Source organism: Mobula hypostoma, chromosome 3 (genome assembly GCF_963921235.1).
Source record: "Mobula hypostoma chromosome 3, sMobHyp1.1, whole genome shotgun sequence".
In the NCBI taxonomy this organism is placed as follows: domain Eukaryota; kingdom Metazoa; phylum Chordata; class Chondrichthyes; order Myliobatiformes; family Myliobatidae; genus Mobula; species Mobula hypostoma.
Window position 1 is genome coordinate 18,813,258 of NC_086099.1, and position 18,128 is coordinate 18,831,385.

The 18,128-nt window shown below is 41.9% G+C and overlaps 1 protein-coding gene across 1 annotated transcript in view; it reads left to right on the forward strand.

Annotated features, from left to right (window-relative positions):
• The window catches only part of LOC134343357 (uncharacterized), a 56,027-nt gene that overhangs the window by 8,519 nt on the left and 29,380 nt on the right, over positions 1-18,128 (forward strand). Inside the window, exon 2 of the mRNA XM_063042057.1 lies at positions 1,564-1,977. Coding sequence (XP_062898127.1) covers positions 1,564-1,977 — 414 coding nt within the window. The remainder of the gene's footprint in view (positions 1-1,563; positions 1,978-18,128) is intronic.

Genomic DNA, 18,128 nt, shown 5'->3' on the forward strand with positions numbered 1-18,128 from the left:
TGCTTGCTTCTGTCCTTCCAGGTAATCACAGAAGCCTCAATGATGTTGAGATCATGTCTCTGTAGAGGCCATCCGATCTGAAACCATAAAAAATCTAGGGTGCCCAAGACTTTTGCACAGTATTGTATGTCAGTGATAGTAAACCTGACTGATTCTGATAGGGAGTTAGTATAATAAAGTGGTATTGAGGTTCAAGATCAGTGGTGACTTTGTGGAATAGCAGAGAAAGTATGCGTACTGGATAAACTCCTGTTTTTTTCCTTATATTTTTACGTTCGTGTCCCACACTCTACCTCTTTGTTATCTCCTTTGACTCTATCTGGCAAGTGCCCATTAGTTTGATGGCCTTCCCTCTGCAGGAAATGTACAGTATGGTGATGGCTGACTATGAGGTGGAGATGAGAATCCTATCTTCCTTGCTGCTGTCTGAAAATCTTGGTAGTGCTGGCAACCTGCCTTTATGAGCAGAGTGCAAGGGTCGCCACATCACGGAAAGCAGCCTCCCCTCCATGAACTCTGTCTACATTTATCACTGCCTCAGTAATGCAGCCAGCAGAATCAAAGACCCTAACCCAGACACTCTCTTCTCCTCTCTTCTGTTGGGCAAAATAAAAACAAAAGCCTAAAAGCATATACCACAAGACTCAAGGGCAGCTTCTACCCCAATTATAAGACTATAAAAATTTCCCTAGTAGGATAAATTGGACTCTTGACCTCAGTCTGTCTCGTTGTGATCTTTCACCTTATTGTTTGCCCGCACTACACCTTCTCTGTAGCGTTTACACTTTATTCTGCATTGTTGCCATTTTATCTTGTTCTACCTCAATACAATGTGCAATAACTTCATCCGTATGAAAGATTCTCGTTGTAGTTCAGTACATTTGAAAATAATAAGCCTATGCTAATTCCAATTATTTGTCCTCCAAAAGATAGAACAAATGAGGTGAAAAGATGTGGAGTGGTAAGCCAAATGTGAGCTATTAAAATCAAAATGATACCTTGTTCATATGTTTTTACTGTATAAATATATATAATTATAAATTCAGTCAAATAGACATGGTTATTTAATAATGACAGAAGAAAGCTTTACAAAAATAATCTGTAAATTTGCTATGATTATAACATACAAAATTTGAAGAAGCCATATTTGGTTTGTCATGCTTTTCGAAATGGAGGTACATTGTTGTATCACCAAAAGGGAATTAATAATTAAGTATGAACACAGATGTATATGCAACACACACAAAACGCTGGAGGAACTCAGCTATGGAAATGAATAAACATTTGACTTCTCGGGCCAAGACCCTTTGTCATGACTGAAAAGAAAGGAGGAAGATGCCAGAATAAAAAGGTGGGGTGAGGGGAGGGAGGTTAGCTGAAGGAGATAGATTAAGCCAGATGTAAATTGTTATCATTCAAGCTGCAAATTGCACAAAAACACTTCAAGTAAGGAACAAATGGAAAATTAACAATATTTAATGACTTGTCCAAGTTGCACCAATATATTTGTATGTGGATCATGCCACAATAATATCTTATGCCTTTTTATATTCTTTTTCTTAGAGATTCCAGGCTTCAACATCAAGAATGTCCGTCTGGGCAAATGTATCCAGGCAAACAGTGAGAACAGTCGAGTTGCTCTCACTGAGTGTGATCAAGATTCCACACAGCAGCTCTGGAGATGGGATTCCCAGCTAAACTACATTGTCAGCATTAAAACCAACCAATGCCTGACAGTTCCTAAACCTACTGAATTTGGAGCTGTGAAACTGGAGCCCTGTGGTGATCAACAAACTCAGACATGGAAGTGCAGCAAACGTGGCCATTTAACTCTGGAGGGCTACAGCTTACATCTTAATATAAAGCACAAGACAAACAAGGTGCACGTTTCCCATGAGAAAGGCAAATTAAACAAGTGGCATACATTGAAAGATGAAATCATTTGTACAGAGACCAATCAAGTTTTGCAGCATGAAGGTACACCAAATATTCTTGTCTTACAATCAATTATAGTGACAGGTATGGAGGAGCGTTGACAAGATAGAGGGGCTTGATCATAAGAGGATTACAGAAAACCATATCTCATCCATCCTCCTGTAGATCTCTGCCATGTGTTCAAATTCAAGTTCAGATTTTTATCAAACTATGAGATCTCACAGCGTTCAAATTAAAAATTAGAAAATTTTTAAATTTAAAAAAAAATCTTTATTTCTTATTTCTTTCTTAAAATCTTGATTTCTTTAAAAATGTTATAATTTCTTATTTTGCTACATTTTGGAAATATTTTAACGGGATTAAAATATGATTTAAGTTAGTGGATAAGAAAGCTACTGGTAATTTTTGTATATTCCTGGTATAGGATTTACAAATGTAGATGAGTTTCTGAAATTTGTCTTAGTATAGATTATTTATTCCAGGTAAATAAAATTGCCTGGCATTACGGAAAATTTACAATGCATAAAGCCATTCGGCCCATTGTATTCCTGCCAGTCAAATAAAAGTTTCCCACTTCCTAGTCTCATTTTTAGCCATAATTTATTTTAATATTAATTCCCAATAAAATTGAGGGGAGGAGAAGGAACATAAATATATCACAAACTTTCTACAGTATTCAGATTGTATGTTTAATATCAATACAGGGTATGTGGCTTCCAGATGGTCTCATTTGGGCTTGTACCACAACCCATCTGGCAAGTCTATTTCTTGGATATTCCCTACACCGGGATTTTATGCTCTCCAGGCACTTAGTGGGATCTGGTGCTGTGTTAGAGACGTGCTATTCCAACTCTGGTTTGGGGGTATGGAAATGAGTTATCAGCTGTATTATAGCTGCAATGATTTAATCCGTTCGAACAGTATTGCAAGCAAAGTTTTTCAGTGTATCTCAGTATAATAATATGCCAACACTAATTCCAGTTATTTGTCTCACAAAAGATAGAACAAATGAAGTGAAAGGTTGAGGAGTGGTAAGCCGAATGTGAGCTATTAAAATCAAAATGATACCTTGTGTATTATACATCTGTTTTCATATATGCACATACTCATAGAGTCGTAGGGTCATGGCCTTGCATTAGGACTCAGAGGGCAGACAGAAGATAGCTAGCATAAAGAGGTGAGAAGGAAGGGTGGGGCAGGTGCTGGTTGGTGTTAGCTGAAACCTGGTCAAACGAGATAGGAGTTCACAGATGGAAGCTGGTGGGTGATATGTGAAAACAGATAAAGTAAACAATGTACAGATGGAGACAGAGTTTGCAGGTTGATAACTGGAACCGGATAAGGAAGAAGAATGGACAGATGGAAGAAGATGAAAGAGAGGATAGGAAGAGTAGACCAGGGAGAAGAAACCTAGATGGATAGGTATGTGAGTGACAGGAAGGTGGAAATGAGGAAAAGTGAACAAAAGGAGAGAGAGCCTAAGTGGACTATGAGGAGAGGGAAAGCAACATGAGAGTGTGGGCGATGTGAAAGTTCAGTTAATTTGTAAATAATTTCTGGAAGGCACTTGGAGTTGAACTGAACATGGGTTTGGGAAGAAAAGGTAATTGTGCTCTTTAGAAATAAAAGTAGACGGGGGAGATAACAGTCAGAAGGGTTCTCAATGATCAAAAGTTTAAAAATTCAAAGTTCAAGGTAAATATATTATCAAAGTACTTATGTATGTCACCATACAGAAACACTGAGATTCATTTCCTTACAGGAATACTCATAAATCCAATAACCATAATAGATTCAATGAAAGACCACACCATCAGGGTGGACAACCAGTGTGCAAACTGTGCAAATGCAAAATAAAGCAAAAAAGAATAAATAAATAGATAGATAGATAAATGAATGAACACATAAGTAAATAAGCAAGCAAAAAATATGGAGAACACGAGATGAGGAGTCCTTGAAAGCGAGTCCAGAATTTGTGGGGACAGTTCAGTGATGGGGCAAGTGAAGTTATCTCTTTTGGTTCAAGAGCCTGATGGTTGAGGGGTAGTAACTGTTCCTGAACCTGGTGGTGTGAGTCCTGAGGCAGCAGTGAGAAGAGAGTACGACCTGGGTGATGGGGGTCCCTGATGTCGAATACTGCTTCCTCTAGGTGCTCCGGTTTCCACTCAGGATCCAAAGACGGAGTGGTTAGCAGGAAAATTGGTGGTTGTAAATTGTCCTATGCACGACATCCTGGTACGAGAGGGAAAGCAACCAGAAGTCGTGATACATGTTGGGACCAACGACTTAGGCAGGAAGAGGGATGAGGTCCTGAAGTGTGAGTTTCGGGAACTAGGCAGAAGGCTGAAGAACAGGACCTCAAAGGTGACGTTCTCAGGATTGCTGCCAGTGCTACGTGACAGTGATGGTAAGAATTGGAGGAGATGGCAGTTGAATGCGTGGCTGAGGAGTTGGTGCAGGGAGCAGGGTTTTAGATTTTTAGATCATTGGGATCTCTTCTGGGGAAGGTGGGACCTGTACAGATTGGATGGGTTGCACCTGAACTCGAGGGGGGACAATATCCTTGCAGGTAGGTTTGCTAGCGTGGTTCGGGAGGGTTTAAACTAATTTGCGAGGGGGATGGGACCCAGAGCGATAGAACAGTGAAAGAAGTGCATGGAGTAAAGCCAGATCTAACATACAGAGAGGCTTTGAGGAAAGAGAAGCAGAATAAACGATGTAAAGACAGTAAGATAGAAGAGCTGAAATGTGTGTACCTCAATGCAAGAAGCATCAGGAACAAAGGTGATGAACTGAGAGCTTGGATACATACATGGAATTATGATGTAGTAGCCATTACAGAGACTTGGCTGACACCAGGGCAGGAATGGATTCTCAATATTCCTGGATTTCAGTGCTTTAAAAGGGATAGAGAGGGCAGAAAAAGGGGAGGAGGGGTGGCATTACTGGTCAGGGATACTATTACAGCTATAGAAAGGATGGGTAATGTAGCAGAATCCTCTTTTGAGTCAATATGGGTGAAAGTCAGGAACAGGAAGGGAGCAGTTACTCTACTGGGGGTATTCTATAGGCCCCCTGGTAGCAGCAGAGATACAGAGGAGCAGATTGGGAGGCAGATTTTGGAAAGGTGCAAAAATAACAGGGTTGTTATCATGGGTGTCTTTAACTTCCCTAATATTGATTGGCACCTGATTAGTTCCAAGGGTTTAGATGGGGCAGAGTTTGTTAAGTGTGTCCAGGACGGATTCCTGTCACAGGCAGACCAGGGGGAATGCCATACTAGATCTAGTACTAGGTAATGAACCAGGTCAGGTCACAGATCTCTCAGTGGGTGAGCATCTGGGGGACAGTGACCACCGCTCCCTGGCCTTTAGCATCATCATGGAAAAGGATAGAATCAGAGAGGACAGGAACATTTTTAATTGGGAAAAGGCAAATTATGAGGCTATAAAGCTAGAACTTGCGGGTGTGAATTGGGATGATGTCTTTGCAGGGAAATGTACTATGGACATGTGGTTGATGTTTAGAGATCTCTTGCGGGATGTAAGGGGTAAATTTGTCCCGGTGAGGAAAATAAAGAATGGTAGGGTGAAGTAACCATGGGTGACAAGTGAGGTGGAAAATCTAGTCAGGTGGAAGAAGGCAGCATACATGAGGTTTAGGAAGCAAGGATCAGATGGGTCTATTGAAGAATATAAGGAAGCAAGAAAGGAGCTTAAGAAGGGGCTGAGGAGAGCAAGAAGGGGGCATGAGAAGGCCTTGGCGAGTAGGGTAAAAGAAAACCCCAAGGCATTCTTCAATTATGTGAAGAAAAAAAGGATGACAGGAGTGAAGGTAGGACCGATTAGAGATAAAGGTGGGAAGATGTGCCTGGAGGCTGTGGAAGTGAGCGAGGTCCTCAATGAATACTTCTCTCATTGGTGAATACCGAAGAGAGAACTTCATGATGGTGAGGACAATATGACTGAGGTTGATGTTTTGGAGCATGTTGATATTAAGGGAGAGCAGGTGTTGGAGTTGTGAAAATACATTAAGACAGATAAGTCCCCGGGACCTGACAGAATATTCCCCGGGCTGCTCCACGAGGCAAGAGAAGAGATTGCTGAGCCTCTGGCTAGGATCTTTATGTCCTCGTTGTCCACGGGAATGGTACCAGAGGATTGGAGGGAGGCGAATGTTGTCCCCTTGTTCAAAAAAGGTAGTAGGGATAGTCTGGGTAATTATAGACCAGTGAGCCTTACGTCTGTGGTGGGAAAGCTGTTGGAAAAGATTCTTAGAGATAGGATCTATAGACATTTAGAGAATCATGGTCTGATCAGGGACAGTCAGCATGGCTTTGTGAAGGGCAGATCATGTCTAACAAGCCTGATAGAGTTCTTTGAGGAGGTGAGCAGGCATATAGATGAGGGTAGTGCAGTGGATGTGATCTATATGGATTTTAGTAAGGCACTTGACAAGGATCCACACGGTAGGCTTATTCAGAAAGTTAGAAGGCATGGGATCCAGGGAAGTTTGGCCAGGTGTATTCAGAATTGGCTTGCCTGCAGAAGGAAGAGGGTGGTGGTGGAGGGAGTACATTCAGATTGGAGGATTGTGACTAGTGGTGTCCCACAAGGATCTGTTCTGGGACCTCTACTTTTCATGATTTTTATTAACGACCTGGATGTAGGGGTAGAAGGGTGGGTTGGCAAGTTTGCAGACAACACAAAGGTTGGTGGTGTTGTAGATAGTGTAGATGATTGTCAAAGATTGCAGAGAGACATCGATAGGATGCAGAAGTGGGCTGAGAAGTGGCAGATGGAGTTCAATCTGGAGAAGTGTGAGGTGGTACGCTTTGGAAGGACAAACTCCAAGGCAGAGTACAAAGTAAATGGCAGGATACTTGGTAGTGTGGAGGAGCAGAGGGATCTAGGGGTACATGTCCACAGATCCCTGAAAGTTGCATCACAGGTGGATAGGGTAGTTAAGAAAGCTTATGGGGTGTTAGCTTTCATAAGTCGAGGGATAGAGTTTAAGAGTCGCGATGTAATGATGCAGCTCTATAAAACTCTGGTTAGGCCACACTTGGAGTACTGTGTCCAGTTCTGGTCACCTCACTATAGGAAGGATGTGGAAGTATTGGAAAGGGTACAGAGGAGATTTACCAGGATGCTGCCTGGTTTAGAATGTACGCATTATGATCAGAGATTAAGGGAGCTAGGGCTTTACTCTTTGGAGGGAAGGAGGATGAGAGGAGACATGATAGAGGTGTACAAGATAATAAGAGGAATAAATAGAGTGGATAGCCAGTGCCTCTTCCCCAGGGCACCATTGCTCAATACAAGAGGGCATGGCTTTAAGGTAAGGGGTGGGAAGTTCAAGGGGGATATTAGAGGAAGGTTTTTTACTCAGAGAGTGGTTGGTGCGTGGAATGCACTGCCTGAGTCAGTGGTGGTGGCAGATACACTAGTGAAGTGTAAGAGACTACTAGACAGGTATATGGAGGAATTTAAGGTGGGGGCTTATATGGGAGGCAGGGTTTGAGGGTCAGCACAACATTGTGGGCCGATAGGCCTGTACTGTGCTGTACTATTCTATGTTCTATGTTCTATTAGGCTGGTGTTAAATGGGTGGGTTGCTGGGCGGTGTGGCTCAGTATCTCTAAATAAATGTATATAAAGATAATGACTAACAAGTCCGAAGATGCAGAGACAGGAGGAGAACAACTAAAGGAAGCTCTATGATGGCTTTTTTTCTCCTGTACTCTTCCTTATCATTGGTCACACTCTGCTTATTACCAACAAAGTTCTCTTTAATTCTGCGATAGTTGACCAGTGATATTCAAATGACTAGCATTTTTATATTGTTCTCTCCCTCCCTTGAAGTCCTAAGGTATTTATCAGAAGGGCAAAAGTATCAAGATGTTGGAAATTCGAAATAAAAAAAATGTTCAAAGTGCACAGGAAGTCAAACAATGTTCAGTGTAAAAAAATGATCAGAGTACATACATGTCACCACATACAACCCTGAGATTCTTTTTCTGCTGGCATACTAGCAAATCTATAGAACAGTAACTGTAAACAGTAAACAAACTACCAAATGTAGATATAAAGAAATAGTAATAAATAACGAGCATGAAATAACATAGAAACATAGAAAACCTACAGCACAATACAGGCCCTTCAGCCCACAATGCTGTGCTGAAGAAATTGCCTAGGGTTACCCATAGCCCTCTATTTTTCAAAGCTCCATGTACCTATCCAGGAGTCTCTTAAAAGACCATATTGTATCCGCCTCCACCACAGTTGCCAGCAGCCCATTCCACTCACTCACCACTCACTATGTAAAAAAATTTACCCCTGACATCCCCTCTGTACCCACTTCCAAGCACCTTAAAACTGTTCCCTCTCATGTTAGCCATTTCAGCCCTAGGAAAAAGCCTCTGACTATCCCCATGATCAATGCCTCTCATCATCTTATCAGGTCACCTCTCATCCTCTGTCACTCCAAGGAGAAAAGGCCGAGTTCACTCAACCTGTTTTCATAAGGCATGCTCCCCAATCCAGGCAACATCCTAGTAGATCCACTCTGCACCCTTTCTATAGTTTCCACATCCTTCCCGTAGTGAGGTGACTAAAACTGAGCACAGTACTCCAAGTGGGGTCTGACCAGGATCCTATACAACTGTACTGTAACATTACCTCTCGACTCTTGAACTGAATCCCACAGTTGATGAAGGTCAATGCATCATATGCCTTCTTAACCACATAGTCAACCTGTACAGCAGCTTTGAGTGTCCTATGGATCCCTCTGATCCTCCACATTGCCAAGGGTCTTACCATTAATACTATATTCTGCCATCATATTTGACCGACCAAAATGAACCACCTCACACTTATCTGGGTTGAACTCCATCTGCCACATCTCAGCCCAGTTTTGCATCCTATCAATGTCCCGCTGTAACCTCTGACAGTCCTCCACACTATCCACAACACCTCCAACCTTTGTGTCATCAGCAAATTTACTAACCCATCCCTCCACTTCTTCATCCAGGTCATTTATAAAAATCACAAAGGGTAGGGGTCCTAGAACAGATCCCCGAGGCACACCAGTAAGTGGTGGCTGTGGTTAAAAATTGGGTCTTTTGGTTGTTCATTTTCTCCTTTTGCAACTTCAGTTTGTTCTCTGCAGCATAGTGCAGGTCACTCTCATGTAGCACAGCTCCCACTTGAACAGATTTCCACCATTGAGTGCAATGTCTTCCCAGATTTTAGATGTAATGTTTAACTAATAATACTGTTTCAAGGACAGTGACATCCAGGATATGCGTAAGTAAGGTAATATTTAGCTTTCATGATATTTTATGTAGATTGAATATAATTGCAATTTCAATATAATTTACAGTAATTCTAACTGTAGTTTTCACTAATTATGGTTTGTTATATTCTTTTGCCAATAACATTGTGAGATAAACAATTCAAGAAGTGAGAAGATTCTGTAATTTAGAGTCAATGAATCCATTATCAAGTTGGGTGCAGAAAGAGAGACAAAAGGCTAAAATCTTTAAATTTTACACTTTCAAATTTTCAATAACTAATAACTGGAGGAATGAAATTCCACTATTGTTGATTTTCAGTACCTTGGAGTTTAATCAGGAGGGAATAACATTTATCGCATTGAGCTGGGTAACACTTGACTTTCTAACTACATTCATACACAGTTGGCACCTCTTGGTTTTAATCTGTACATCCCTGAAGGAGAAAGTAATCTAGTCTGTAGCTACGTCACAAATACTGCGACATTGTGCCCTTCAGTGGCTTCCAATTCTCAAGTGCCTGGCAGGATGATGTTTTGGCACTGGGGTGCTCTTACGCAGAGCGTTTCTGTTTTAACTGTACATCTACTCTCCTGAAGTTGCTGGATCATTTCTGCATAGATTGCAATGAACATTATTAGTCTTAGCATCAGAATCCAAATCAGGTTTATTCTCACGTGAGGGCAAAATTGGATTGTTGATTCCAAGAGAAGTAGATGATTTTCATGTTATTGTTGATGTGTATTATATTTTCTAGTTCTGTAAATTGGAGAGAAAATTCAAAAACCTGAGGCACAAAATGACTTGGGAGTCCTTATACAGGATTCCCTCAAGGTTAATTTGCAGGTTGAGTCTGTGGTGAGGAAGGCAAATGCAATGTTAGTGTTCATTTCAAGAGGACTAGAAGATAAAAGCAAGGATGTGTGTTGAGGCTTTATTAAGCACTGGTGAGGCCTCACTTGGAGTATTGTGAGCAGTTTTGGGATCTTTATCTTTGAAAAGATGTGCTAACAATGGAGAGGGTTCAAAGGAGATTCACAAAAATGATTCTGGGATCGAAAGGCTTGTCATATGAAGAGCATTTGATGGGGCTGGGCCTCTACTTACTGGAATTCAGAAGAATGATGGGTGACCTCATTGAAGCTTATTGAATGTTGAAAAGCCTCAATAGAGTGGATGTGGAGAGGATGTTTCTTATGGTAGGAGAGTAAGACCAGAGGAGACAGCCTCAGAATAGAGGGGTGCCCTTTTAGAATGGAGATGAGGAGGAATTTCTTCAGCCAGAGAATGGTGAATCTTTGGAATTCGTTGCCACAGGCGGCTGTGGAGGCCAAGTCTTTAGGTATATTTAAGTCAGAGGGAGAAGGCAGGAACCAGGTTGAGAAGAAAAATGGATCAGCCATGATGAAATGGCAGAGCAGACTTGATGGGCCAAATGGCCTAACTCTGCTCCTGTGTTTTATGGTTTTATGCTCTTATGCTAAATTGAGATTTCTTCATGGTCTCAGCTTATTATTTCTATAGCCAACCTCATTAAGATGAATAAGAAACACTCTGTAGGTGTTTCTCATTTGACCCTATTAAAGCCACTACTGCTTTATTAGACCCACTCGCTTTGTTCTACTTGTTGCTATGGAGAAAGCACATTCTTATGAAACATTTCTCAGATGTCCTCCCTCTGGTGAATAATGGCAATGTTCTATTTAACACTACGTTGGTTTTCAAATGAAAGAATTTGTATCTCATTCTGAATAACTTCCCTTTTAAAATCTTTGCAAACAGTGAACTACAATGAAATTTTTGACATTATAGCCAATAAGAAATCTCTGTGAAAATTATTGAGGTTTCATGCTTTATTTGTAGTGTGAGATGCATAACTGTTTAAGATACGACTTGGAGTTAAATGTAACTTGCTAGTTCATTAAATTGTGGAGTGGTGTAGCGCAGAAACAGGGTCTTTTTGCCCACTGAATCCATGCCAACTAACAAACACTACCTACACTAATTCAATATTAATCCCAATTTCCTTGCATCCTATCAAGCCTCCTCTGTTTCTAACATTCACCTAAACATTAGGGCCAATTTACAGAAGAAATTAATTTTCCAATTGCATGTTCAAAGTTCAAAGTAAAATTTATTATCAGAGTACATACATGTCGCTACATACAGCCCTGAGATTCATTTTCCCCAGGCTTACTTAGCAAATCTATAGAACAGTAACTGTAAACTGCAAACAAACTGCAAATGCAGATATAAATAAATAGCAATAAATAACAAGCATGAAATAGTAATATAACAGAGTCCCTAAATGAGTGTAGCTATCCCCTTTTGTTCCGCGGCCTGATGATTGAGGGGTAGTAACTGTTCTTGAACCTGGTGGTGAGAGTCCTGAGGCTCTTGTACCTTCTACCTGATGACAGCAGTGAGAAAAGAGCATGGCCTGAGGGGTGAGGATCTCAGATGATGGATGCTGCTTTTCTATAGCAACATTTCATGTAGATGTGCTCAAAGGTTGGGAGAGTTTTACCCATGATGTACTGGGCTGAATCCATTACCTTTTGTAGGATTTTCCACTCAAAGGCATTGGTGTTGCCATACCAGGCCGTACTACAGCCAGTCAGCACACTTTCCAACACACATCTATAGATGTTTGCCAAGGTTTTCGATGATATGCCAAACCTCCGCGAACACCTGAGGAAGTAGAGGCGCTGTTGTGCTTTCTTCACAATTACATTTACATGATGGGTCCAGGACAGGTCCTCTGAGATAGTGACACCCAGGAATTTAAAGTTACTGACCCTCTCCACCTCTGATCCTCTGATGATTACTGGCTCATGGACATCTGGTTTCCTGCTCCTGAAGTCTACAGTCATTTCCTTGGTCTTACTGACATTGAGTGAGAGGTTGTTGTTATTATACCACTCAGCCAAATTTTCCTGTATGTTGATTCATCACCATCTTTGATACAGCCCACAATAGTGGTGTCATCAGCGCACTTGTATACGGTGTTGGATCTGTACAGTCAGAGGTGTAAAGCAAGTAAAGCAGGGGGCTAAGTACACATTCCTGAGGTGCTCCTGTGCTGATGGAGATTGTGGAGGAGATTTTTTGCCAAGCTGAACCTGACTGGTGTTTGCAAGTGAGGAGATCCAGGATCCAATTGCACAAGGGGTTATTGAAGCCCAGGTCTTCTAGTTTACTGATTAGTTTTGAGGGGATGATGGTGTTAAATGCTGAGCTGTAAATCGATAAAGAACATCCTGATGTATGCATCCTTGCTGTCCAAATCTTCCAGGGTTGTGTGAACAGCCAACTAGATAACATCTGCTGTAGACCTGTTGCTTCAGTAGGCAAATTGGAGTGGATCCAAGTTGCCACTCAGACAGGAGCTGATGTGTTTCAACACCAGCCTCTCAAAACACTTCATCACTGTGGATGTAAGTGCCACTGGGTGATACTCATTTAGACAGGTTACAGTCCTCTTCTTGGGCATCAGTATGACTGAAGCCTGCTTGAAGCAGGGTTGGTAGAACACACTGCCAGAGCGAGAGGTTGAAGATGCCCATGAGTACGCCAGCCAGTTGTTCAGCACAAGTCTAAAGTACTGGGACAGGTAATCCATCTGGGCTGCATACTTTCCTTGGGTTCACTCTCATGAAGCAGCCTACACGTCATCTTAAGCTACTTAGACCAAAGGATCATTGGGAGACATGGGGGTGCATGATGGTCCTCCCTGTTCTGGTGGTCAAAGTGAGCACAGAAGGCGTTGTGCTCATCTGGAAATGAAGTTTTGCTGTCCCCTTTGTCGCAAGATTTAACTTTGTAGGAGTTTATGACATTCAACCCCTCCCACAGCTGTCGAGCATCCCTTGTTGATTCAATTCTAGTCTGGAACCTCCACTTCACCTGAGAGATAGCTTTCCGGAGATCATACCTGCACCTCTTGTAACATTCTTGATCTCTAGACTTGAATGCCTCTGATCTGGCCCTCAGCAGGTTCCGGATTTCATTGCTCATCCAGGGTTTCTGATTTGGGAAAACCCTGAACGATTTTGTGGAGGAACGTACATCCACAGCTGTTTTAATAAAGTCTGTAATGACCCTGGTGTAGTCATTCAGATCCTCAGATGTGTTCTTGAACATGGCCCAGTCCACTGACTCAAGGCAATCCTGTAACCGTTACTCAGCCTCGCGCGACCACCTCTAGGTTGTCTTGTTCTCTGGAGCCTTGCGCTTTCAGCTCTGTCTGTATTCAGGTAGTAGGAATACAGCCAAATGGGCTCAAAGGAACGATAGGCACTCCTTATCGTAGTTTAGCCGTGGTCTAGTGCATTGAAGCCTCTGGTGCAACAGGCTATGTGCTGGTGACAATTGGGCAGAGTTACCTTCAAACAGGCCTTTTCTGGAATGTGGGAGGAATTCAAAGCACCTGAGGAAACAGATGTAATCAGAATCAGGTTTATTAGCATTGAGATACGTCATGAAATTTGTTGCTTTGGGGCTCTGGTACAGTGCAATACATAGGAATAAAACAAAATTACTGTACATTATAATGAGAAATAAATACAAAAAATGAATCTTCTTCTTTATGTGCCTTGTGCGTTACACACTTGGGCGATCATGGCTCATGGCTCTCCACATCGAACGATCCCTTGCAGCGTCAATGATATCTCGCGCACCTAGATCTGTTAGTTCTTTCACAGTGTCTGTATATTTTCTTCTTTACCTTCCTCTTCCGCGTTTCCCGGACATACGGCCTTGTAATGTAAGGCATTCTATTTCTCCCTTTCTGATGACATGGCTCAGGAATTTAAGTTTCCTCTCATTTAATGATGAATAAATGAATAAGTAGCTCAAACAGAGAGGAAAATAGTGAGACAGTGTTTACGGGTTCCTGGACTGTTCAGAAATCTGATCATGAACATGAAGAAGCTATTCTTAAAATATTGAGTGTATGCCTTCTGACTCCTGTACCTCCTCCCTGATAGTAATAGTAAGAAGAGGGCAGTCGCAGATGGTGAGGGATCGCCTTTTGAAGATGCCCTCGATGGTGGAGAGGGTGGTGCCCATGATGGAGCTGGCTCTTACCAACCAACCTCTGCAACTTTGACCCATCCTTTGCATTGGCGCCTCCATTCCTGATGGTGATGCAACCAGTCAGAATGTTCTGCACAGTACATCTGTAGAAATCTGCCATAGTCTTTGGTGACATACTAAATCTCCTCAACTCCTACTAGCTTGCCTTCTTCATAGTTGTATCAATGGCTGCATGGCTGCATCATCATTTGGTATGGGGGGAGGAAGGGTTGGCTTACTGCACAGGATTGAAGTAAGCTGCAGAGAATTGCAAACTTAGTCAGTTCCATCATGGGCATTAGACTCCATAGGATCCAAGACATCTTTGTGGAGCGGCGCCCCAAAAAGGCAGTATCCATCAATAAGGACCTCCAGCATCCTGTACATGCTCTCTTCTGATTGTTACCATCAGGTAGGAGGTACAGAAGCATGAAAGTACACACTCAATGATTCAGGAACAGCTTCTTCCCCTCTGCCATCCAATTGTTGAATGGACATTGAACCCAATGTACCTCACTACTTTGTTAATTTCTTTTTTTGCACTACTTACTTAATTTAACTATTTAATATATATACTGTAATTCACATTTTTCTGGTATTATGTATTACATTGTACTGCTACAGCAAAGACAACTCTCATGACATGCTATTGATGTTAAATTTAAGATTTAAAATTAATCTTTCCTTAAAATCAAAGTTTCTTTTCAAATTGTATTCCTGGGATAGTTCCACAAAGATTAAAGACTCACAGGAATTTTTTGTTTTCAGATTAGCAATGCAAAATTCATCCCAGGTCAAGAACAAAAATGATCTGGAATTACAGAAAATGATTAAAAGATATATCCATTACTGAATGGACAATGAGCCCATGAACACTTCCTCACTATTTTTGGGCTCTCTTTTTCCACTACTTACTTACTTTATTTATATATATTTCTTATTGTAATTTATAGTTTTATTATTATTATGTATTGCTGCCTCTAAACAACAAATTTCACAACATATGCCAGTGATATTAAACCTTATTCCTACTATATGCTGAAATTGTTTCTGTATTAGATTATGAGGACACTCAGTCCTCATTTATTGTCATTTAGAAATGCATGTATTAAAAAATGATACAATGTTCCTCCAGAACGATATCACAAGAAACACAGGACAAACCAAGACTAAAACTGACAAAACCACATAATTATAACATATAGTTACAACAGTGCAACAGTAATTTGATAAAGAGCAGACCATGGGCACGGTTAAAAAAAGTCTCAAAGTCCCAATAGCCTTATCATCTCACGCAGGCGGCAGAAGGGAGAAGCTCTCTCTGCCATGAACCTCCAAGCGCTGCAAACTTGTCGATGCAGCACCATTGGAAGCACCTGACCGCAGCGGACTCTGAGTCGGTCCGAAAACTTCAAGCTTCTGACCAGCCCCTCTGACACAGCCTCTCTGAGCACCATCCTCTGCCGAGCGCTTCGACCCCTCCCCTCCAAAGCCGAGGACTCGGGGCCTTCCCCTCCGGAGTTTCTGGACCACACAGTAGCAACAGCAGCGAAGCAAGCATTTCAGAAGTTTCACCAGATGTTCCTCTGTGCTCTCACGTCCATCTCCATCAAATCAGGATTGTGCATGGCACACTACTTGACAAATAACAGTAACAGACATCACTACCAGAGTGGCCGCTGCGAGCTGCGTCACGCTGCCATCTTCTCCTCCCTCCACATCAGGACACCTTTCAAGGGTATTTAAAATCATGTAAATTTATTCATAAAAATGTAAGCAAAAATATAGAAAAAATCTTCACTTTCATAGTGGTGTTTAGTCTATACATTCTTCGTGTTATTGCGTCTCTACACTTGCAGTGTGAGCATGCTGTGTATCAGAGTATTGTTGCAACCCATGTAGTTCCCTTTTGGTGATACAAAACTTCGTAGGCTTCACAAAAAGCTTCATAGGTGATACAAAACTTCAACCTACATTGACTTGGTTTCTTGGCGTTTTGTGACAGAAGGACTTTCAACTGCAATCCCTGACCACAAAACCGTGGAGCTGGATGCACCAAGCTTCAATGCATCTCTAGCACGTCCTCCTGCTGACTGCAACATGCCAGTCTGCAGCATTTCCTGACTGATACCTCTTTGCATAGTGTTGGATTAGGGACTAATTTACTATTTAATTGTTACTTACCTTGTAGTTTAACTTACTTTATGCTTGCGTAAATGATTGTATAATCACCTGTTTGTCTATAAGATTTCAGTAGCCTGCGGTACAGTTGGTTCTGTGTAAAATCACAGTCAGGTTTAATATCTCTGGTATATGTCAAGAAATTGTGGTTTTGCAGCATTAGTACATTGCAATACATAATAATAAAGAATGATAAATTACCACAAGCTATACATATACTTCAGGCGTTGAGTTACAGGGAAAGATTGAACAGGTTAGGACTTTATTCCCTGGGGCGTAGAAGAATGAGGGGAGATTTGATAGAGGTTTACAAAATTATGAGGGATATAGACCGAGTAAATGTGAACAGGCTCTTTCCACTTAGATTAGGAGAGGTAAATACAAGAGGACATGGCTTTAGGGTGAAAGGGGAAAGGTTTAGGGGGAACTTCTTCACTCAGAGAGTGGTGGGAGTGTGGAACGAGCTGCCATCTGACGTGGTAAATGCGGGATCACGCTTAAGTTTTAAGAATAAACTGGATAGGTACATGGATGGGAGAGGTCTGGAGGGTTATGGACTGAATGCAGGTCAATGGGACTAGCGGAATAATGTTTCAGCACAGACTAGAAGGGCCGAATGGCCTGTTTTCTGAGCTGTAGTGTTCTATGGCTCTATGGTTCTAAATATAAATAAATTAAATAAGTAGTGAGAAAGAGTGGAAAAAGGTGAGGTAGAGTGCATATCCACTCAGAAATCTGATGGCAGAGGGGGAGGATGCTGTCCTTAAAATGTAAATCGAGGGACCGCTCTCGCAAGCACCTCCGCACCTTCCACCACAAGCGGGACTTCCCCTTGGCCAAACATATTACTGTAATTCCAAATCCCGTTCCTGTTCTGATGTGTCGTTGCACGGTCTCCTCTTCTGCCAAGATAAGGCCACCCTCAGGGTAGAGGACCAAGACCTTATATTCTGTCTGGGTACCCTCCAACCTGACAGCATGAATATCGATTTCTCCTTCTAGTAAACAAACTTGCCCCCTTCCTCTATTCCCCACCCTGACCTTTTACTTCTCTAACCTGCCAATGACTTCCTCCTAGATCTCCTCTTCATTCGCTTTCTCCTATGATCCACTCTCTTCTCCTATCACAATCTTTATTCTCCAGCCCTTGACCTTTCCCACCCTCCTGGCTTTACCTATCACCTTCCAGCTAGCCTCTTTCCCCTCCTCCCATCTTTTTCTTCTGACATCTTCCCCCTTCCGTCTCGGTCCCAAACAAGGTTCTCGGCCCGAAACATCGACTGTCTATTCATTTCCATAGATGCTGCCTGACCTGCTGAGTTCCTCCAGCATTTTGTATGTGTCACTCTGCATTTTCAGCATCTATAGACTTTCTCATATTCCTAAAATGTTGAGTGTGTGCCTTCAGGCTTCTAACCTCTTCCTTGATGGTAGCAATGAGAAGAGGGCATGCCTCGGGTGACAGGGCAGGTGCCCTTAATGACGGATACTGCCTTTTTAAGGTATCGCCTTTCAAAAGTTTCCTCGATGCTGAGGAAGCTCTTTTCTACGATGGAGCTGGTTGAGTTTGTAACTTGCTGCCGCTTTTACCGATCCTGTGTGTTTGACATCTGAAACTCACAAATAAATTAGCTTTTTGTGA